Here is a 23091-nt window from a genome sequence, read left to right as displayed (position 1 = left end):
GAAACCTCTTATTTATGTTAAAGCATACAAAGTTAAAAGAAGGCTGGAAATTGTGATCACGAAGATTACTTAGAAAGCTCCTCATCCTTTTTGAGGCACAGAGCCAGGTGACATTTTAGATAGCAAATTGTACGAGTTAAAGCCTCACTTCTATTTTAAAAATATAATTTTCCCTTAAAGCTTTAGGTACTCTCAAACACCCACTAGCTGTAAAGGTTTAAACTCCAGTTCTTCACCAGCAAAACATTAAGGGCCAGTTTGTTTGCTGTGTGAAATTTTATATAATTTTTGAAATTGTGACACATAAAATGTCAAAATTCCTAATACCTAATAGACGATTTTAGCAAACCCGAGAAATTAAATTATACCATATTTTGCGAATGAATTAACATCAAGAAGTCTGAGGGCAGCAGACTTATACTCAGGGACTACAGAATCCTGTGGACAGACTGAACTTACCTTTCACTCAAAAATATTGGTAACGTGATAATGAGGGTCCCTTCAGCCACGGATAGGATGGCCTGGCCCTAGACGACCTAGCCCCAAATCATACCCTTCCTATAGCATCCGAAATACATGAGAGTATCACTTTTCTAACCTCATAGCCTACGTCAGTGCAGCCTAAGCCCCCATGAAACAGTATCCATGTGTGAGTTAGCGCAGACTTGCGCTTACATGAACTCGTGCTAATCATTAACAAGAGCAAACTTCAGAAAAGGCATGCAGCACAGGCGTTCTTTTCCTTCTGCTTAGCTCAGCGGGCAGACTAGGAAGGCTGTGTACACCGAAGGACAGACAGGTTACACTGACAGCAGCCGAGGTCCGCAAGCGGGCAAATACAACGAGCAAGCCGGGTTCAGAGAGACGCGCCACTATGGCGGTATCATTATCTAAGTCATCTCAGCCCAAACTCACCTGTCATTCGTCTCTTCACTATTCGTCATCCTTCATCTTCTGCCAAAGACAAAACCTCATAATCCCCCAAGTATTTGACAATACTTCCTAATATTCCCGCCTCCCATGTTGAGTACCAACAACTTAATTCGATTAATTACTGTGGTTCTGACAGACTAACCTCTCTTCTTCCAGGATCTGTTTCTTCCGCCACCCGACTCATGAGTTCCAGACTGACACCCCTACTGTTTGGGTACTGACACGCTTCCGTCGAGAAATCTTCAAGAGCTAACTAACCACTCGAATGTGGAGAAACTCCAACTTCCCACCTTAGAATGGAACCCTCTCCCATATCTATTCCTTAACTGCCCCTTTCCACGAACTTTCCCTCTAGTTCCTAAAAAATATTCATTCATCCAATTCTCAATTAACCAACTTCTGATTTCCAGCACAGAAATTCCTCACCTGGAAATCTCTGCTTGAACCTTCAATCCTCATCTCTAGCTGTCAGAGTTCTAGTTCAAAGATCTCTACCTTAAGGAGACTTTCCCTAATTTTACCCCAAATGGACGGGATGTCAGCATCCTGTGTGTCTCCACAGTCTTCAGCTCAGCCTCTCAAATGAAACACACTGCTCTGTCTGATACTAGCAATAACAACAGTAACTAGCATTTACTCACAATTCCATCTGTACCAGTATTTTGTAGCCAAAGTACGTACTGAATTCTCAAAACCCTTCCGGATAAATACTACAGTGGTAACTATGTTAAAGCTGAGGAAACTGAGGTTCACGGGCTCGCAGTGGCTGTCGAGCTCCTGGAGCTGGTATGAGCCATCATCAGATGACCCCGAGCCAACCCCCTCAACCCCTGTGTAGACGCACTCGGTCACATCTCAGTGCACTGCCAGAGAGTAAGCAACGTGAGGTTCTGGGTCTAGTGCACCAAGCAACTTTATACTGCCACAGGACAAAGTTTGCATAATATAAATGCTCAGCAAATATTTATTGGACGAATAGACAAATGATTTAGTTAAAGTGAGATTGTAGGTAATATGTGCACAATTATATAGGCCTCTCATAGAACTTACTGCAGAGTGGTTCTAGGGCCACGAATTTCAGAGAGTGATGGGGGAGCTACCTTCTCGAGCAGGTAGGTAAGGACATGCCCAGCAAAGGGTCTCCTACAACTAAGGCAACACCCAGACGCAGCATGCTGTTGGGTGACTGCCAGGGCCCTCCAAAAGGAAGTGAGGCCACATGAAACTTGAGTCAGCTGTGAGATCCACATGCCAGGTCTGTGTCCAAGTCTCCCGCCCTAGTCTCCTCTATCCGACCAGGTCCCAGACAGCAGAACCTCCAGAAGAGAACTTTCTTTGGTCTCAGCAACATCTTACTCTGATGACAGTCAAGTGTCAGAGCTGAGCTTTAGAGGCCTTAAGACGGTGACCTGACTTTGACAACACCAAACGAGGAGTACCCTTCCCATCTCCTGGCAGAAACTTTGATGGTGCATAAATACAACTTTAACTTCCAATACCTTGGAAGTCGTTCTACTTCTTTCCCTTTTATTTTCAGTGCTTTAAAATTTCTCTCCCAATCATGGACAGTAGAAAGATGCTTTTCCACTAGAGCCTCCATATCAACTTGCCCAATTACGATCCATTCCTATTTGAAGAATGAAAAACATTGTTAGTAAAGAAACAGTACTAATACGCAAACATTTAAAAGCTTAGTGTCCAACATTAACACTGATTTAAAAGGTACAAATGTAAGGTATTCATGTAAATTTCAACTTAAGTACGCAAATGTAGCCATTACTGCAGAGCCTAAAGAATGAATAAAGAAACTATGTAACACATAAAAGTATTATTACAATGGTGAAATTTTTTTTAAGAGATCACAAAAATCCGTTTTCTAAGACTCTCTTCTGAAATCTGACAATTACACAGAATCACTTTGGTGAAGCCAACACTACAAATCTGAAAGGGTCCAGACCCAGCCCATTCTAGAAACCTAAAGTAGAGAAGCAGCATCACAGATGCAGGGGTGAGACTGGCTGGACTCTCAATCACCGTCATTGTCGAGGCAGCAAGGAGCAAGGAGCGGGGCAGGGCCTGGGAGGCCGGCAGGATTCCCTCAAAGTAAACAGTTCATCATCTTCATGACATCACTTTGCTCCATGCTTTGCTCTTGATCCAAAGCATGAGGAAAAGGATATATTTTCCTGAGAGGAATTAAAATTGACACCATAGAATCCTGTCCCGTTCCATGTTGATGCAACAACCAGTTTCTCAATTTTCAAATAGTCAAAGACAAAAAAATCTTAGCCTGACTCTCTTCCCAGGTGTGGAATCCACACAGGCTGTGTCATCACCACCAGTGCTGACTCTCCGCCCCACGTGAGGACACACAAGACACACAGCAGATGGCCCACTTCATACTAATGCAATCAGATAAAAGTTGTAATACGTGTTCTGTACCTTATGTTGTTGTAAAACAGCTGATAATCTCCGAAAGAGATCCTCAGCTTTGCTGAAAATAGTCAAAAATCCGCTTGCATTCCTATCGATCATAACCGAGAAGAGAGACTCGGCTCCGACCTCACCCACTCCCCTAAACTGATTGGGAATGCCGATGAACCGCTTCATCTCTCTGTAATATTTAGCCCGGATTTCTTCAAAAGGAGGCCTGAACTGCAACCGCCCCTGTCTAAAAACAAGGAAATCGCTTTGAAATGGGCACGGGGAAGAACACAGAGGCTGAGGGCAAGCCCGGGCACCCCATGCCTCACTTATAGGTCAGGTCCACGCTGATCTCCGGCAGGTTCTCGTTCAGGGCCTCCAGGCCCATCTGATACTGGTGTTCCAGAGCTTTGTACAGCTGGTGGTCCCAGTGCTGCTTCCACGCCCGCATGTCGCTCGCCTGGAAACCCTAAGCGGGTAATTCACAGCTCTTAAAAACCACGTACCGGAATGCGGTTGCCATTTAAAAGCTTTTCTACCACCACGTAAAATTATAAGCAAAACCAAAAACCAAACACGTCATTCTCAACGTTGTCGAGCTCTGCAGCAGCTCCGTGCCATGCGACTGCTTATAAGAGTCGAACACCAACATCTCTCATCTCATAAGTAATACGCTAATGATCAGCAACACCTAAACATCGAGTTAATGTCAAGTAGATTCTACCTGTAGACTTTATGATGCTGAAGACAAAAACAAAACAGAAGAACCACTCACAGAAACTGGTTTACTTTATGAACTTCTTGGTCCTCCTCCTCAAATTCCCATCAAGTACAGCTCTTCTCCTCCCTCTCCCTCCCTAAATGCTCCATGGCACATTTGTAAATGATCAATCTAAAACACGAGGATGCTCAGGACAGTTTATACACTCATTTGCTTCCATTTAACCATAAATATATTGAATCTAATACTTTAAATTTTTTAAATTTCTAATACTTTAATTTTTAATTTTTGGTGGGCACTGTCACATACATCATCTCCTATCAAGATGTGGTAGAACTGAAATTCTACCCAAAAAAAGGGGCACACATACTGAAAGAGCTATTTCATTTTTTAGGGTTCTAACCTCAGCTTTGTGTCCTACAGATGGCAGGATCACCTAAAAGGCAACTAGGCAATGACAAAATTTAAGCACCAAGTTTTCAGAGAAACTACAAAGTCAGAACTGAGAAACTTGGCATTCCATGAAGCAAATGGAAACTCCCTTTTTTACTTTGAAATGTGAAAGCATGGCCAACCTGTGGTCTTTGTATGGGGTTCAGTAGACTTCTCAATTAGAAATTCATGAGAGATTTTTCATCAGTTTAGAGCCACACTCGGCAGGGGGGATACCAGAGTGCAGGACCCGTAAGGCACGCCTTACTTGAGCTTCCACACTCGCCAAGCCGGTTCTCAGCTCCTGTAATCCGTCTTTCCAGCGCTGCTGCTGCCGCAGCAGATCAACATTCATAAGAACAACCACCTGAAAAGTAAGGCAAAACAGTCTCCAAGAAGTAACCGAGCCCTGGGAAAACAATGACTTCTCAGTGGAAAACCTGACAGCACCTAAACCAAAGATCAGGTACCTCCGCCTACAGTGAGACGCAGCATACCTCCCCATCGCACGAGAATGGCACAGAAGCCCACAGGGAGCCCACAGTGAGAGGCCTTCCACCAGCAACTACTAATACCAGGGTCATGAAACAAAGGAAAGTCTGTGGAGGAGGGGCCTGCCGAGCCTCGGGGACTCCATGCAAGGCAGGATCCTAGAAAAGGACATCAGTGGGAAAGCTGGAAGCTCAAAGCCATCTAGTTCCTAGTTTTGTTAGACGCGCTACGGTTATACAAGTTGCTAACAGATGAAGTCGAAGTAAGTGTGAACTTCGTACTGTTCCTGCCAACTTTAAGTCTGTTACATAATTAGACTTCCAAATAAAAAGTCCTTAGGATTATATCCCAAATACCATTTAAATAATACTAGTCATAACCTATGCAACTTTATAAATAAAACATACCTTCTCACAAAACGTAGTGTGCCATTTCCTCAGTTTCCTATTTTCGGTGGCAAGTCGCTGAGCAGCATTTTGGAGTTTTTGGATGTAGCCTTCTAATTCTTTAGGATTATCCCAAGTAATTTGTGACTTTCCCCCACTTCCCGCTTTTGAATTCTAAAATACAACAAGTGTCATTTAGCATTTAAATGCATTTCTCTTTTCCTGAAGACTCCACAGACATTTTAAGACCAGTTGTCCCTACCCCTGGTTTGCAAGAAAAAAGCTTACAGTACTTTTCCATTTTATAAATGGCAAGGCAAACAAACCATAAGTGACTCTTAATTTCACAAAACAAACTGAGGGTTGCTGGGGGGAGGGGGCTTGGGAGAAGGGGGTGGGATTATGGACATTGGGGAGGGTATGTGCTTTGGTGAGTGCTGTGAAGTGTGTAAACCTGGTGATTCACAGACCTGTACCCCTGGGGATAAAAATATATGTTTATAAAAAATAAAAAATTAAAAATAAATAAATAAATAAATAAATATAAATGGCAAGGCAGTCCAGCAAAACTGAATAGCTCCATCCCTTCGAAGTTCCTCTTGGAGAGAAACACACACAGAACAGAAGCAGATGACACAACGAACACACACAGAAGGAACAGGAAAAAGCAACCGAGAGGCCTGGGGACCTGAGCCAACACAGACGCACGTGTCCTTACTGTCTCCCAAATATGCAGGGCGGCCAGTGGACGAGCCTCCACCTGGAACATCTTTGTGGCAGGGCCTGCCCTACTCTGTGGCAGACACCAGCCCAGAAAGCACCACTCTGCAGAGAGCCGACCTGCTGTCCACCACTGTCCCAAGCATGCAGTGCTCCACGTCCCCCGCCAGGGCAGCCCCCGCGGGGTAATGCTGGTGGGGCCAGGGAGCCAGCAGAGTCCCCCCGAGCTTCCTCACAGCCGTGTTAACAGGACTCGGGCACTGCGAGCTGCCGCCCTTCACAGGCAGGCGTTGGCGAGGCCCGAGGGGGCGTGACCTCCAGCTCCCTTCCTGGGAGGCCGCGCAAGGCCGTCCCTCACCCTCCTCAGCACAGAGTCCGCTGGGCCAAGCAGAACGCTGAGCACACACGCTCACCCAGGCCCCTCACCACAGTTCCCTGTTTCAGGGAGAAACAGTGCTCACACAGAAGGGACCGGATCCCACCCCAGGGCATCTCCCAGCTACAACTGCGCGGCCAGCAGCGCGCGGAACCACAGTCCTCAAGGGCTGAGACCTGCAACCTGCACCTGTGAAACATCCTTCAGATAACAGGGGCATAAAAACATTCTCTGACAACGGAAAACCAAGAGACTTTGCCTCCAGCAAACCTGCTCCCAATGCCTGGCCAGAGGTAGGACTCTCAGTGGGAACTGCAAAAAGCAAAGAAAAACCCAGGGATGAAGAAAATAAACTATCCTCATTCTTTGAATTTCTTAAATCCTACTTGATGACTGACGCAAAAAGGGCCACCCCATTTGAATGCAGAGGGTACCTCACACTTAGGACAAATATGGGGAAACGGAGTGGGGAAGAGAGTGAGGCAGCAGTCAGGCTCCTAGACGTCCCTGATGTAGGCAACGGTAAGGCAGGACAACTGCACCTGGATGCGGGAGACCCTCAACCAGTAGCTGAAAAATGAGTGAAACTGACAAGATGATCAATTCAAGAGAAACCTCTGTGGACAGCCGTGAAAACATTTACCTAGTAATTACCTCTGCTGTATTCCTAGAGATGATGAAGTTAGTTAAACGAGAGGCCCTGCTCTCCAACCCAGCGAGCGGCAAGGGGATTGAGACAAACTTCCCTGTTCTTTGTCCTTCTTAGTTTCTATCTACCCTTCAGATTCATTTAACAGAGGCTATATCCATTTATTTACTTCTCACAACCCAATTTCTGATAGAAATATCAACAGATGCCACTTTGAATGTATTTATCAAAGAAGAAAAAGTTCTAAGGGTATATAATTAAACATTATTAGGTGAAAAATAATAAAATCTTACCCCATTCCCAAAAGTACTCTTATAAATATGCCCCCCCAAAAAGTTGAAAGGATATACACCAGATTATTAACAATGGCCATCCCTTGATGGTATATATTTAAAACAGTTTTTTTTCTTTTTGTTTGCCATTATTATTTTTTTTTTTTAAAGATTTTATTTATTTATTTGAAAGACGGAGATCACAAGTAGGCAGAGAGGCAGGCAGAGAGAGAGAGAGAGGGAAGCAGGCTTCCTGCGGAGCAGGGAGCCCGATGCGGGGCTCGATCCCAGGACCCTGAGATCATGACCAGAGCCAAAGGCAGCAGCCCAAACCACTGAGCCACCCAGGCGCCCCTGTTTGCCATTATTTTTTAAACTTTCCACTATAAACTCATACTGAGCTTTGGCAATTAAAAAAATACGTTTTTAATATAATTTTTAATATGAATTATCTGCCTTATAGTAAATGTGAAGCCTGAGATCTAGTGTGCAGAACAGAGTTGGCAGAGGAGGTCGCCATGGTTTCCCTCGGAAGGCCTGCTTCCATGACAGACCTGTCCCTGGCACCTGACCCTGCACCCGGGAGGCCTCCCAACACCCCACCCTTAGGCCCGGCTCACTACACCGAAACACGAAGGTTTATGCTCAACAGTCAATCCCCCGCAAGAACCTGGAATTTTGGTACATGTTAGGCAGAAGATAACTCCATGTCTAGCCCCCAGTAAGCGCCTGGGCACCGAGTCACTAATGGCATCCCCAGTAAGACACCATTTCACACGCAGGACAGCTTGTTGCTGGGGTCGGGGGAGAAGAACGCCAGCGCGACTCCACTGGGAGGGATTCTTGGGAGCTTGTGCCTGGCATCCCCAGAACCTCACCCTCCCTGTACTTTTCCCTGTGCTGCCTCTGCTGCGTATCCTCTCGCTGCAGTAAGTCATGATAAACCAGCTCTGGGTACAACTATACCCTGAGTCCTATCAGTCCTCCCAGAAAATCACAGAACCTGGGGGTAGTCTGGAGGAGGACCACAACTGGCAATCCACCTCAAATAAAACAAGAAGGAAAGGGTTTATTCCCTTCTACCTATTTTTAAAACATTTTAGGTTCTGTTAAAACTAAAAATGTAAATTTCAAAAAGCCCCCAGTCACAAAGTAACAGTTTAAAAACTCTTCTAGGTTTTTCTAATGCCATATGTGTGCATATTTGAATAAGCACAGATAAAAAAATTAATAGCGAATTATAAAATCAGGATTTTTTTCTAATATATAAGGACCTCATACTTCAGTGACTAAGTAACTGTAACAGCACACCAATTGTATATACACACATGAAGTCAACTGATCAAACTCAGTGCCTTAATATGTGAAACAATGTAGCTGTTTAAATCTATAGTTGGAAAAATGTTACTTGTTAAGAGTGAAGGAAGTCATTGGGGAACAAAACAAAACCTTAATCAATGTTAAGTGGAAGGATACACTAAAAATCTAAAAGAGAAACACCTCACATGTAAATTCTAATTCTAACAACATAAAAAGTCCATTTACCTTAATTATCTGTTCAAACGCTAATGCAGACTGTAGCATCATTGGTCTCTGACTTTGAATCATTTGCTGATCAATGGAATTGTAAAAATGTGCCACCTACAAAGTAAAAGTCCAGTTAGTAATAATCAATAATAAATAACATATTTAGTGTTTCATTTGTTTTCATTTTTAATTGTTTGAATGGAAATATTAGCTCTTTATTAAATTCATGAAATCTTCATGCTAAGATTTAACAAAACTATTTTTCATCTCTAATGTAGCATTTATGTATGCTATGAACAATTAGTGTTGAGTTCCTACAATTTGCCAAATCATGTCCTGGGGCTGATTAAACAAAGATCATAAAACCCAGTCCCTGCAATCAAGAAGATCATAATATCAAGGGAAATACAGAGGAAACCAGTAAAGCATGTCAAATACTAAAAACGCAAGTCTTCGTTCTTACAACTCTTGGCTCCTTTCTTTCTTTCTTTCTTTATATGCTTTATATGCTTATAACATGTAATCCATTTCTCAGACCAAAAAAATCTTCATGTTGTCCTTAACTTGTATTTCACACCCACATCAGTGATGTTTACTGACTATACTCTTAAACGTACTAAATCTAGCCATCTCACCCGCTTCCATCAGTCCCACACCAGTCCAAGCACCCTTGTTTCTTGACAAGACCAGTGCCCATTTCCAGTCGTGGCATCCTACTTTCTTTTCAAAGCATTCAAAGAAGCCACAGTTGTCCTTCCTTCAACATGAATCACACCATACTTTTCCAATGACTCCCCAGGGCACTTGAGAATAAAATCCAAAATCCCAATGGCTTCCGATATAGTCAGGAATAAAATCCAAGTCCAACACCCATGGCCCTCCATCAGTACAAATATCGCACATAAACTGGCCATCAACTGGCCGTCAGCCCCAGCACAAACCGTCCCTGCACAGAAGCCTCACCTCCCCACCTCCGCCCTGCAGTGTCTCTAAGCCACTGCATGAGTCTTGCCTCAGGAACCCACCATGGACCTGCTCCCTCCGCATGCACTAGTGCTTCTCCAGACGCCTGTGTGCTTCTGCTGTCACTTTGTCATACCCCTTCTCAACGTTACCCTTTACCAAGGCCTACCCTGACCACTCTGTATCTTTCCTCTGTTTTCTTTCTCTTCAAAGTACTCATCATGACCTACAACTACCTACTACATGTTTGCTATCTCCCAAATTAGAATGACAGCGTCCAGCGAGTGGGAGGCACTCAGTAGTACCTGTGAATCAGTGAACCAGAAAACAGAGATGCCTACACGACACAATGATGAACAGAAGAGGGCATATCAACTCTTTTGGGGAAAAAGGAGAAGTTCAGGGAAGCCCACTAAGTGGGCATCATGGCACAAGTCTAAGGAGTTTAAAGACTTTCTTGTAATCTTTGTGTCCCCAGCACCTCAGAAAATTCTTAGCCCAGAGTATGTGCTTAAAAAATATTTCCTCACTGGAGCACTTAGGGGATTCAGTCAGTTTAGCGTCCCACTCTTGATTTCAGCTCAAGTCCCAGTCTCAGAGTCAGGGTGGTGAGATCGAGCTCCTCGTCAGGCTCATGTGCTAGGCGTGGAGCCTGCTTAAGACTCTGTCCCTCCCCCCATCACTCTCTCTCCCCAAGAGAAAAAAAAATTCCTAAGTACTTTTACAGAGAGTCCTCTTCTTTCCACTAGTACATATGAAAATCTGCTTTATCTGGTGGAGAATATCCACTGTACTTAGCCTGTACCACAATAGTAGTCCAAGAAAAAGCCTCATCAAGAAAACTAGAAGCAAAAGCACACACACTCTTACAGCAGTCTGACCAGGCTACTGTCTCACCAGCTACGACTTCACACTCCCTACGCCAGCTACACACCTGCTCCAGAGCAGCAGCTCTCGTGAATAGATTTCCCCAGGCAAATAGACAGCGCACGATCATTCCTTCACCATCCGAGCTCCTGCTGTGTTACACTAAGTACACAGGACACAGAAGGGAGCAAGCCTGTGCTTTCAAAGATTGACTAAAATAGAATGACTAAAAATAGTAATACCACAAATTAATGAATTCCTACCTAGATTTGCAAAGCAAAATTTATAATATAATCATTTAGCAAATCATAATTTCCAAATTGTGCTATTCTATTACCTAAAAAAATCAAATTTAAAAAACAAACCCCTTAAAATACTGTAATTAATGAACTCAGAATGGTCATATACTCAAAAATATAATGTCATACTTGTTTAAGAATGATTGCTTGCTTGCAGAATTTCTGTGCAATGTTTGCAACTTGCTGTATTTTGGCAGGAATAACAAAGCCAAGTGCAGAGAGCTGACGAACTTCTCTCAGAAGAACCACCAACCGATCTGAGTAATGCACTTTCAATGATCCGTCGTTGGGATCCAATTCCATAATTCGACTATTAGCCTCGATACTACAAAATAAACATATTTTTAAGATTCATGTTCTCACTCTTTTAACAGACGAAAAACACAACAGTTTTTACAGCTTTTCTGTAAATATAAAATTAATTCAAGGTAAAAAAATTTTATAGTTTTCAAGCAACCTTTTTTTTCACATAGTGTCTCGCAATTCAGATCTTGGTAATAAACTACAATATCCAAAAAATGTCCATTATGTCCAATATGTCCAATATGTCACATTAATATGTCCACCAAGCAGTTTCTGATACCAGGAAAATCAATCTCTTAGCCTTCAGCTCAGGCTCAAAACTGATTCATTTTCCAAACAGTACCTTGGGTTTTTTGAGTCAGCCTACTTACTTAATATGTTTACTGAAGGATCAATGGTAAAGAACATCAAAATGGTAGGAAAAGAGAGAGTCAAATATTTCATCCCTCTACCTTTTACCTTTTTTCTCTAAGGACTGTCCTTCAGTGTTTCCTGAAAATGCTACAGTAGCAATTGTTAAATCAGGACACTCGAGTCAGCATGACTATGAAAATACTACACTAAATTCACCAAAAAGGATTATAGTTTCACGACTTCCCTTCCAGGATCAGGTTTACACAATGCTTATTCCTTCAAACCACTTTCATAATTAAGAAAACTTGTAGGTTTTGGAAAGTAAGCTACTGAAAAGCAAAGTCCATGCCACCGATTTATCAACACATTCAATAACACAGAATAAAAAGTAGGCACTTTAGAGTGACTTAACAATAGTGATGAGCCTCAACTTTCCTGTAACATAACATAAAGCTTGTCAGAAAATTTTAATGGTGATTTTCTTTGAACTAATCCTCAAAATTACTTTCTACACACCTGCATATTCTGAAACATGCTGATTCTACAGAACGATTAAGAGTTTTGCCCAGAAAGAAAAAGCGGGAGTCCAAGTGATTCGTTGCCACATGGGAAACACTGGGCTGAGCAGCCCTCAATAGGCTTCTTTACGGAAGGTCTCAGCCCCTCCACATGCTGTCACTCACAGTGGCTCTCCACCAGAGCCGCAGTGAGACAAGTGTCAACATTTCCCAAAACTAGCAGACTAAAGAACTCTTCTTCTTCGGCCTGGACCATCTGGCACATGTTAGGTTGAAAGCGGGAACGCTTTCAACGTTACACCCCATTACACCCCAGAACACTTTGGTTCTTTTCTTCTTCCTCCACATACAAAATGCCAGACAAGGGAAAAAACTACTCATTCCGTGTAAGAAGCTCTCCCTTAAGTTTAAGTATTCTTTGTAGCAGAATAAGAAAAATAAACAGAATTTCCTATCATGGACAAAGTAGCAGAAGTTACTCTTTTGAAAAGTAACAAGTTTCTAAAAACATGACCAGTTTCTAAAATACAGTAATATACTAAGGTAAGTTGACCTAAACAAAGAAACCATGTTTTTTTTCCCAGATCATCCATTTTAAATACACATCACAACAGTTAGGTTAACAATTAAATTAGGTTCAATAATGCTCAGTAAGTGTTTAGAAAACCCTAACCCTCTGGTGGGCACCACAGGAATATTTCAGGAAGAGATTACTTCCTCCCTCAAGGAGCTTAAAATAATCAAATTTTATAGTTTATAATGTGTGTGTATATCCATGTAAATAATCTCAATGTAAAAAGGCAGAAAAGCACATATGAGCACTGACAGCAACACCACGAGAGAGGAAGGCCTCATCTTAAAATGAGAATCTGCAGACCCAAGAAACAGACAGAAGAAGCGCGGCCAGGGGAGAGGGCAGTCAACTAACTGACTAACTCTACCTTCCAAGTTCCCAACATTAGTGACTTAACAGTTAATCACCAAAAACTAACTAGAAAATGTTTTAAGGAGCAGCAGCAAGTTAGGACAAAGGAGAGAAGAGGTAAAATTTCACCTTGCCACTTACATTACTACCACAAGGGACAGGACTCTTGCACGGATTTCACGATTTAACGCGTTTATACTTACCACAAGCCAGATCTGGAATCAGACAAACCAGACTGAATATCCCTGGACCAATCATCAAATTGCTCCTGTTCATACAGTTTAAACTGGTCCAACAGATCTTCGGCACTTCGATGGAAAGATCGAAACCCTGACAAGTCAGATAAGAGAGCCTCTGCAATCTTGATAGTATCATCCACCTTAAAAAGCCACATTACAACAACATTACAAGAATATCTTTTTTTTTTTTAAGAATATCTTAATACAACAAAATTAGCATAAAGTGAACCACCTTCTCTGATGTGTGGTTCAGAAATTACTTTCCTATTCACCTATAAACAATCAGATAGAAGATCTGTCAGCAAATGTGAGCAGATCAAACCCTACTTGGCTTCTGACTTGTACAACTCAGAAGAGCATAGCCCAGCTGGAAGGCGCCGAGGCATAGCGGGAAGGGTGGGATGAGGGAAATCCTGCCGAGACCCCCAAGCACTCAGCATCGCTGCTGCAGGGCAGCACTCACGCCGTCCTTTGCTTACTGCTCTGGTGAAGCGCTCACACAGTATTTGGGAATCTGAAGGGCAATCAGAGGAAAGAAATGTCTTCCTTCCACAACTGTTGTACAAAGAACTCGACAGCACTTTGGAAAGCTGACAGTTTCTATTCAGAAAACTGAACATCAAAAACGCAGCCATGAATCAGCAGAACTCTCCAACGCGCTAGCCTTCACAGCACTCTGGGTCTGCTTGCTCTTAGTCACAGGCCGCAACCAGCCAATACCCATTATGCGAGTCAGACGGAATACACATTATTCCATCTGGGCCATATACATTAGTGAATATATTAGATTCTTAGATCCATTTTGATAATACTGAAACGTTAAAAGAAAAGCTGTTAAATCCATAAATTATGGACGCTACATTAGGCAATGTCCTAATTACATTTCACCTTTCCTTTAATTTTCTTTCAACCTAGAATGATTTACCCACATAAACATACTTGCCAACGGCCTCTGCAACTACTCAGATTTTACAGTGATAATCTCAAAGGATTAAAAAAATCCTTTGAAAATACATAAAAGATGAATTCCTCTTTAACATTTCCTTGAGAAGATCCTTCACCTGGGACAAGTGCTCTGAATGATAAAGAATGTGCTAATTATCTCTACCTAGAAAATGAGCAGATCATTCAAACCTCCTCTGTACACTTTTCCAGAATTCTATACTTCACATGGAAATTAGACGGATATGCCACAGAACGCAGAGAATATTTTTTCATTTTCACTAGAGTTCTACAGTGACTTCCATATTAATTTGGCACATTACAATTAGTGTTCTTCAACATCTATTAAAACTAATACCTTCAGTTCCAACTGGCGAACCCAAACTATATTATTAACAACTTCTGAAAGGTTTTTGCCAGAAAGTGGTCCAGACGTTTCTCCAGGAACTCCTCGGCATCGATTCTCAAAGTCTAACCGAAAATCTGTAAAATTTAAGTCAAATAAATTATACCCAGTCAGCCAAGACTTCCTAAGTGCCTTCCGTGTACCAAGTACTAACTGAAAGGTTGTGAATAGAAAAACCTGAAGACTTGGTCCTTTAACCTCAGGGAACTTAACATGCATCAAATGAGATAGAGTAAGAAAATAACTAGTTAATTTTTAAAATCTGTAATTTATAACAAAAACAGTAAATTAATCTTCATCAAATAATGTTGTAAAATATAGTCTTAATCCTAAATGGTATACAAGAAAAAGTAACCTATAAAAATATTTTCTCAAACACTATAGTAATCTCTGATAAACTTTTACCTTTAACTGAGTCCACAAGTCTTGCCAGTAAAGTTTCTCTTTCCAACATCAATTCTTTACTTATAGCTGGACGCTTCACCAACTCTTTATACTTCAGAAATGCCTGAAGAAGCTAACATAAAATAAAAAAGTCCATGTTCATCCTAAGTCGATCAACTCAGTAAATACATAAATACCTCCCAAACCAGCTTGTGGGAAGTATTAAAAGTAAAATATTCCAGTATTTTACCTGCTGTGGACTATCCTGAATTTCTGAAATATAATTTTTCAACTTTCCTGCTATCTTTTGTTCCGCAGGTGCAATAATTTTTTCATATTGAGACACTGCAGCTTTCCATAAAGGCTAAACAAATTAATAATAGTATTAGACTTTTGGTATTTTCAACATCTACCCTTGGGAAGAACACCACAAACAGGAAGTTATACAGACAAAAACACATAGACTCAACCTCAGTATATGGATTATACTGCACAGGATTCAGGCCAGTAAAAGGTTCAAATACTCGAGCCAGACATATGATCTTCTCTTCACCAGCAGGTAAAAAATAAAGAAGCTTCTCGTGGATTGTTCTAACAGCCAAAACCTAAAACATAAAATATTAAAACAGATTTGTTTAAATTGATAAAGCTACACAAAAAGGTCTAGAATCTACATATATTCAGCAAGAGTCTCTTTGAACTGGGTTCACTGAAGGGAGTAAATGAACAGGAACCTGAGATTTACTACTCATTGTCACCACAGTGCTGCTCAAGGAGGCCGGTCACTGTCGCACTCCTCACAGTTAAGTGCTCAAACCTGGTGAAAACACATGGACTCTAAATATGGGTAAGCCATGTTTAAGGTTCATTTAAGTACATTTTAGAGTCCTTGATATAGTAAAAACTTCTGATTTTCATTATTCTGCATTAAATTGCACTTCCAACAGTGAAATGATACGTTCACAACCCTATCACGTATAATTTACAAACAGCTGGGAAACAAATTGTTGCACTTGGTGTTTGAAACTTTCACCAACAGTGACACCTGCCTGGGTCAGTGGGCAGAGCATGTGAGTAACTATCAGGGTCATGAATTCAAGGCCCAAGCTGGGTATACAGCCTACTTTAAAAAAAAAAAAAAAAAAGCAAAAACAAAACAAAAAACTATGTATAGTTTAAATGAATAAAATGTGTATTTCAATTTAGAAATAACAAATTATATAAATAACATTTCCAAAAACAATTAAAAGTTAATCAAAACAGTTGGTAAAATCACTATAACCTTTCATTTCAGTTGGTGTCTTCAAAGAAACAAGTATCAGTAGTTTCTATTCATCTTTCCAACTCAAATGAAAGGTAACAACCCTATCTGCTGAGAAAGCCTAAAAGCACTGACAACTAAGTAACATTCAGCTCTTTCCCACAGACTGTCATTGCTAAATACCATTTTCCACCAAAAAGAACCAGCCTCTTGAGAGCAATGACTAATTCCAGGAATGAGGCAGAAAATGTCCAAGTTGGGCTGGTACATTTGGGGGGGAGGGCGCTAAAAGTAAGGAAGTTATCAAAGAAATACAGGCTTCATGTCAAAGTAACACAAGAGCCAACTTAAAATAGGCACTTGATGCCCAAAGATGGAGCAATTTGAGGCTAACAATAAGCATAACAGATTGAAACTCACAGAATATAAAAACTCATGGTTTTGGAATGATACTACCAAAAAAATTCCATTAATTGCCTATGGAACTTAACTCTGACACTAACTTGTTCATCAGTCTAAAAAATGATAAATCCAAGGAAAAAGGTAATTGTGTCTTTTGCCATGCATGTACAAACTATTTCAGGGTAACTAAAAAACTGATGACAAAATGTTCTTCCATCATCACCAAGAGATGCATAAGGAACAGAAGAACTAGAGAACCACGACATCACAACGGCTCACGATGGTCCGCGGCTGGTAGACGCGTAGGAAGAGTTGAAGGCAGAGCATCATGAGGAGAGCCAAGAGCAACCTGAACTCTTGCCGGCGGGAAATCGAGGCTGCATGTCTCCTGACTTACCCGGTAGGGATTACACAGCTCACCCAGGAAGCAGCCAGATTCAAGTAAACTAACTGTAAAAATCTTCTGGAACAATCAAGACAATGGAACATTGCTTAAATACAAAATGGTACTAGGAAAGTACTGTGGTTTTGCTGAGTGTGATGGTGGTACTATGCTTGTTTTAAGGGTATATGTATACAATTTCTTGGCTTGGCGTTAAAAATACTCCAAAAACCAAGAGAAGGCAGGGTAAACAGAGATAGAACAGAGACTGAGTAATGCCAGCGGCTGCTGAAATTGAGTGATGGATACACGGGCATTCATTATACTGTTTCGCTTTTGTGCATGTTTGAAATTTTTCATAATGAAAAGGTTTTTTAAAAATCCCCAAAGAACTATAAGCACAAAGGGGAAAAATCAGCATTGCAATCTTTGCATATTCTCATTTTGCTTATCCCCTCATGCTATATACGTAAGTTCTACACTGAAACTTGTAACCTATGTAAATTAAACAGTTCTCCCAAATATTTCCACCGAGTACTCCCTGAAAAGCTGTCCCTGCTTAACAACTTCAAGTGCCAAGAGAACGTCTGAGAGCATCTATTCCTGGACAGGGGTCTGATTATCTTTTTCACAACAGAGAAGTACAAAATAGAAGTTCACAACTTATGAGGTGAACAGTCATGCACCCAAAAAAGCAAGCAGGTGGAAACCAGCACTTAGTTGGGTACTAGTCACATGACTGCCAAAAATTATCTCACATTAACTTTAATTATTATGCTTTCCCCAAAACATAAATAACTCCTATGAGATGTATAATACCTACTAATTATAAAATCTATGCACAAACAAGAGAGAACCTACTTCACACGTATGTCAAAGACCCAGGTAATCAAATGATACCTCTTCAAGGCGTTTGCCAAGTTTGTCAAGTGTTTCAGGGAAGTATTTCTCATTTTTCCACAGATGAGGAACATAGCGCTGCCACACCTGACCAGTCAGATGATTACAGGCCGTCACCCACTGCTCACAAACTGAAATGCCAGCTTTCAGATTGTCTTTCACGAGATAATAAGGGTCTTCCCACAGATTCAAAGTTCCCAGCTTTTTCTGAACAAATCTTCCAAATGAACCACCTAATAAAACAGAAGGCAAATTTTTTAATGGAAGTGTGTTTGTACTAAATAATTATGGAATAAACTCTATGACAAAAATAAACGTATTAGCAAACTAAGGATCTATGAAATCCTACATGCACATCCTTGGACCCAAAAAATTTCTTTGTATTTTTGCATCTTTCAAGGTAGTATGTGCATCTCACAAGTGCAAAAATACATGCAATTTTTCAAAAGGCTACACTACCGTATGGAGATAGCATTATATGACCAATTTTCAATTGCTATTTCTCTCTACTCCCACATTAAAACGATGCTGCCGTAACTACCCTTATACATCTACCTTTATGTACTTGTCTAATAGTTCCTGAGAATAATAAAGAGAATGGTATTTTCTAGGTCAAAAAATATATGCACTTTAAGTACCAACAAGTAAACCAATACATATTAAAGACTTTTGAAATCATTACAAAATAAAGTTTAAGCTAATACATGCATAAAGACTAAAAATCTATGTAAATTTACTTGCCTTAATGGTCAAAGAATTTGCCACATATGATTTAAATTAACCAACTACAGACAAATTTCTTGCTAAACCTGTATGATCTGCTCTAAGCATTACTATAAGCAACATTTACTACATTTAGGAGCATTTTCAGTAAGAGCTTGGAGGAAAAACTAGAAAACAAAGTAAGATAGCCTTCCAAAGTTTCAAAAATTTACTTCTTCAACAGTACCTATGATGTCTAAGAGATGTAACATTCGCGACTCAGGGTAGTGGTCATGCTCTGTTTGTCTCCACACATCATCTACGACATCTCGAGTGGTCTCCACCAAGTCAACCACTTCCAATAAGGATAGACTGTCCAAGTTATAAAATTCCTAAAACCAAAAGGCATTCATTTTTAAAAACAATTATAACTATAGCTTCATCAATATAGTCAACATGTCCCCAGACCTTTCAATAGCTACAATTCTTTTTTTTTTATTTTATTTATTTATTTGACAGACAGAGATCACAAGTAGGCAGAGAGGCAGGCAGAGAGAGAGAGGAGGAAGCAGGCTCCCCGCTGAGCAGAGAGCCCGATGTGGGGCTCGATCCCAGGACCCTGAGATCATGACCTGAGCTGAAGGCAGAGGCTTTAACCCACTGAGACACCCAGGCACCCCCAATAGCTACAATTCTAACCCCTACCACATCATTCCCTCCTCCTTTTTCTGCCACTGTGTTACTTCTTTATGCAAATACCCTACAAGTTTTCGGAAAAGCCAGAGGAAAAAATAAGAATTGCAAAGTCCAGTCATTTATTTTGCCCTTGACCTAATTTTCTTACAGTCTGGTTTCATTTCTTGCAGCCCCTGAAAGGAGGCGATCCTTGCACCAGAAAACGTTCCTCACTGCAGTCCCCATGCGTCACCACTCACGGACCACATTGCTTGTTACCAATTACGCGATCACAGTCAAGGGTTGTGATTTCACATTCCATCATTATGACAAAAAATTTCAAAACCATTTCAAACACTTCGTTAAAATGATACTATTGCAATAATACTGGGAACAAATCAAAAATTACTATTTATTTATTTTGAAAAGAACAGACTTTTGTAACCATACTTAAAGTGGTCACTTATTTAACTTGTAAAACTATTTCAAAGAATAATCAATCAAGTATAAAACTAAGACTTCAGGGCGCCTGGGTGGCTCAGTGGGTTAAGCCGCTGCCTTCGTCTCAGGTCATGATCTCAGGGTCCTGGGATCGAGTCCCACATCGGGCTCTCTGCTCAGCAGGGAGCCTGCTTCCTCCTCTCTCTCTGCCTGCCTCTCTGCCTACTTGTGATCTCTGTCTGTCAAATAAATAAAATCTTAAAAAAAAAACAAAACACTAAGACTTCATATTTCAGATTACTCCAAAATGCTAATTTGAATAAACTGAACACTCCCTCAAAAGAACACATTACCTGCATGTAGATAAACCTCTGTTAGTACATTACGCTTTTGCTTTTCCCTATGTACCTGCAGAAAAGCAATTATGTTTTTGAGAAAAACATTTACTAGAAATGAGAATCTAACTTTCTTAAAAGTTCCAGTTTTTAAGTTGTACTCAAATTAAGGGCACACTTCAAGGAAATCCTGCTACATACTAAGGATATATGTTGTTTATAAGCATCAAGTAATAATGTCAAAACAAAGGTAAAGCTAGTGGAAACTGAATCCTAAAGTACTTTCATCAAAAGTCTTATATATAACCATAGAGGAGTCACATACTCTTGCAATTGTTTCAAACAATTCTTTAAAATAACTGGCTCTCTCTTTACTAATCTGCTTATTCCCACGATGAGCTTGTTCCACCCAAAACTGGAACTCATCACTTGGTGTAAGAATACCTGAAAAGGTGAGAAGGAAAAAAAGAAGTATCAGTTCAAAACGAAAAAACAGAAAATTTTCTGGTTCATTTGCTGATTTTGCCTATTTCCTATGCTCTTGAAGACGTATGGAAAATCAGCGTCACAACTTCTATCGAAAGAAAGTTCTTCCTTAAATCTACTAAGAACAACCAGCAGTACCAATCGCACACACACTTCACCGGTTTGTTGCTCAGTGTGTTCCCCAAGCTTTTGTAAACCACCTGTCTCTGTCCCATCTGTCTTCTACCTGGAAGGTTGCTTCTCCAACACAAGGCTTTCCATCACCATTTGTGTTAGGGAATACCATCCAAATTAGAAATGATTACAATCAATGCTCGTAATTTAGTTTCAAAATATATGCAAATTAAAATACTTTTACCTTCCAACTGGCTTTTATATTTCCCAATGAACTGGACAATTTCTAGTTGCTTAATCTAAGGCTACAAAGTGCACTATTCTTTCTGGGTCTATGGCATTTCAAAAAGCACCTGATTTACTGTTCAAGAAAAATATAAAACTGTATCCAACATTGTAAAATAATGATTAGTGTAGGTCATTCATTTCATAGTAATTGTTCATACAAGTAACATTTATAGCCATAACAAAATTATAATTAGCTTCTGATAAAATATATTTTTAAAATAAAGGTCAATTGTCTTTGCAAATTAGACAATTAGGGTCAATCCTCATTACTCGTGGATGCTGGATTTATGAATTCATCCATTCCTAACATTTATTTGTAATCTACCATCAATGCTTGTGACGCTTTTATGGTCATCCACAGATGCGCCCAGAGCAATGAAAAACTGGGGCTGCCCCCCATACGTGTTCCCAGCTAAGGATGAACAAGGCAACACTGCCTTCCTGTTTCCTATCTCCTACTATAAACAAGTATCCTTTCTGTTAGCTATTATTCGGTTGGATGTTTTCTCATTTGTTGTGCTTTTTATTGGTCATTTCTCTCTTTAGCATGGCTCCCAAGCATAGTGCTGGAATGGTGTCCAGTGTTGCCGAAGACAAGAACCCTATGGTGCGAACTCCAGAGAGAACACTTGTGTTGGGAAACTTTCCTTCAGGCATGAGTTACAGAGCTGCTAGACATGAAGCCTATGTTAATCAATCAGCAATCTATATTTAAAAATCAACAATCTATATTTTAAAAGTGTTAATTATATTAAAACAGAAACACATATAAAATAGTATATTAAAAACTGGAACATACATAGAATAAGGTTACATGGTGAGAAGTCAATAAAAATGTTATGACCAGAGGCTCACAGGAACCTCACTTTGCTTTCTTCCTAGGACCAAGAGTTCCCTGTTTACTAATTCAATATTCACAGTGAATTTACAGAACAGACCCACTGCAAATAATGAGAGGCAACTATATTTTCTAGGTCCATGAATTGCACATTGTTAAAGATTACATTTTCCTCCTCTCAAAATCCATGTAAATCCATTCATTTAAAAGAAGCTAAAGCTCAAAGAAGATCCAAATGTATGGAAATAAATCTGTGAAAAAATATATTACTTTACTAATACTAGTACTGATAAGTAAACGGTTTTGACTTTCTTTCATTAAGCTATGGTTCTATACCTCGTGTGTCATCTTCCTTAAATTTCAATTTTGAAGAGTTAATGTCTGATCTTCGTAGAACTATACCCAACCCAGTTTCTAGTTCACTCAAAAGATTCTGAAGTTTGGGATCAAAGTTTCCGCTCCATTCCTGATCCTGAAGAAAACAGACAAGAGCAAACAAACATTAATCAAAAGTTTTCCGATCAAACTGGCTTCCTTAAAATACTGTTGAGAGAAAGAAGTCCAAATACACCTGTTTCACTCAAAGCCTGCCACTGCCCTCCATCTCATGAGGGAGGGAAAAGAAGCCTTTCAACAGGTAAAACTTTACGAAATCATTTACTATAGAGCAACATAAAAGCTGATATGGGTTACATTTATCCCCTTCTCCCATTTCTCTGTCAACAAAGTTGACTTTAAATGTTTTTATAATTTTTGTAACATTTAAAACACTAAAATAATGATATTAACAGCAAATAAAACATCTTTGTTTATAAAGATATTTATATAAATATCTAGTTTTTTAAAAAATGATCATACAGCTCCTTTAGCTTACTTACCTTTAACAACACTGGGGCAAATATTTGCCGTACTGCTTGGTAAAGAGAATTTATAGGTGATTCTAACATAGACGAAACAAGAATGTTATTATGTAGATTCTGATCAGTAATTACTTCAGGTCTCAGCTTGAAAAACACCAGCACTTTATCTTTTGTGTCAGCAAAATCAATCTAAGTGATAAACAAAAGATTTTTCATGTTACTTTCATGAAAGTATTTGAAAGAAATGTTTCCTTAGGGGCACCTGGGTGGCTCAG

The 23091-nt window shown here is 40.2% G+C and overlaps 1 protein-coding gene across 6 annotated transcripts in view; it reads right to left on the bottom strand.

Moving 5' to 3' along the window:
* The window catches only part of DYNC2H1 (dynein cytoplasmic 2 heavy chain 1), a 670805-nt gene that overhangs the window by 233507 nt on the left and 414207 nt on the right, over nt 1–23091 (bottom strand). For all 6 annotated transcript variants that reach the window (XM_082683959.1, XM_082683958.1, XM_082683962.1 and 3 more), the window contains 17 exons: nt 22835–23005; nt 22293–22428; nt 20556–20674; nt 19027–19171; nt 18078–18310; nt 15603–15737; nt 15383–15496; nt 15154–15265; nt 14701–14825; nt 13365–13540; nt 11191–11386; nt 8951–9046; nt 5410–5562; nt 4779–4877; nt 3687–3826; nt 3376–3604; nt 2433–2560 (listed from right to left, as the gene is read on the bottom strand). In XM_082683959.1, coding sequence (XP_082540085.1) covers nt 2433–2560; nt 3376–3604; nt 3687–3826; nt 4779–4877; nt 5410–5562; nt 8951–9046; nt 11191–11386; nt 13365–13540; nt 14701–14825; nt 15154–15265; nt 15383–15496; nt 15603–15737; nt 18078–18310; nt 19027–19171; nt 20556–20674; nt 22293–22428; nt 22835–23005 — 2507 coding nt within the window. The remainder of the gene's footprint in view (nt 1–2432; nt 2561–3375; nt 3605–3686; nt 3827–4778; nt 4878–5409; nt 5563–8950; nt 9047–11190; nt 11387–13364; nt 13541–14700; nt 14826–15153; nt 15266–15382; nt 15497–15602; nt 15738–18077; nt 18311–19026; nt 19172–20555; nt 20675–22292; nt 22429–22834; nt 23006–23091) is intronic.

Source organism: Mustela nivalis (assembly GCF_964662115.1).
Source record: "Mustela nivalis genome assembly, chromosome: 9".
NCBI lineage: Eukaryota > Metazoa > Chordata > Mammalia > Carnivora > Mustelidae > Mustela > Mustela nivalis.
This window is presented reverse-complemented; position numbering and strand designations above follow the sequence as displayed.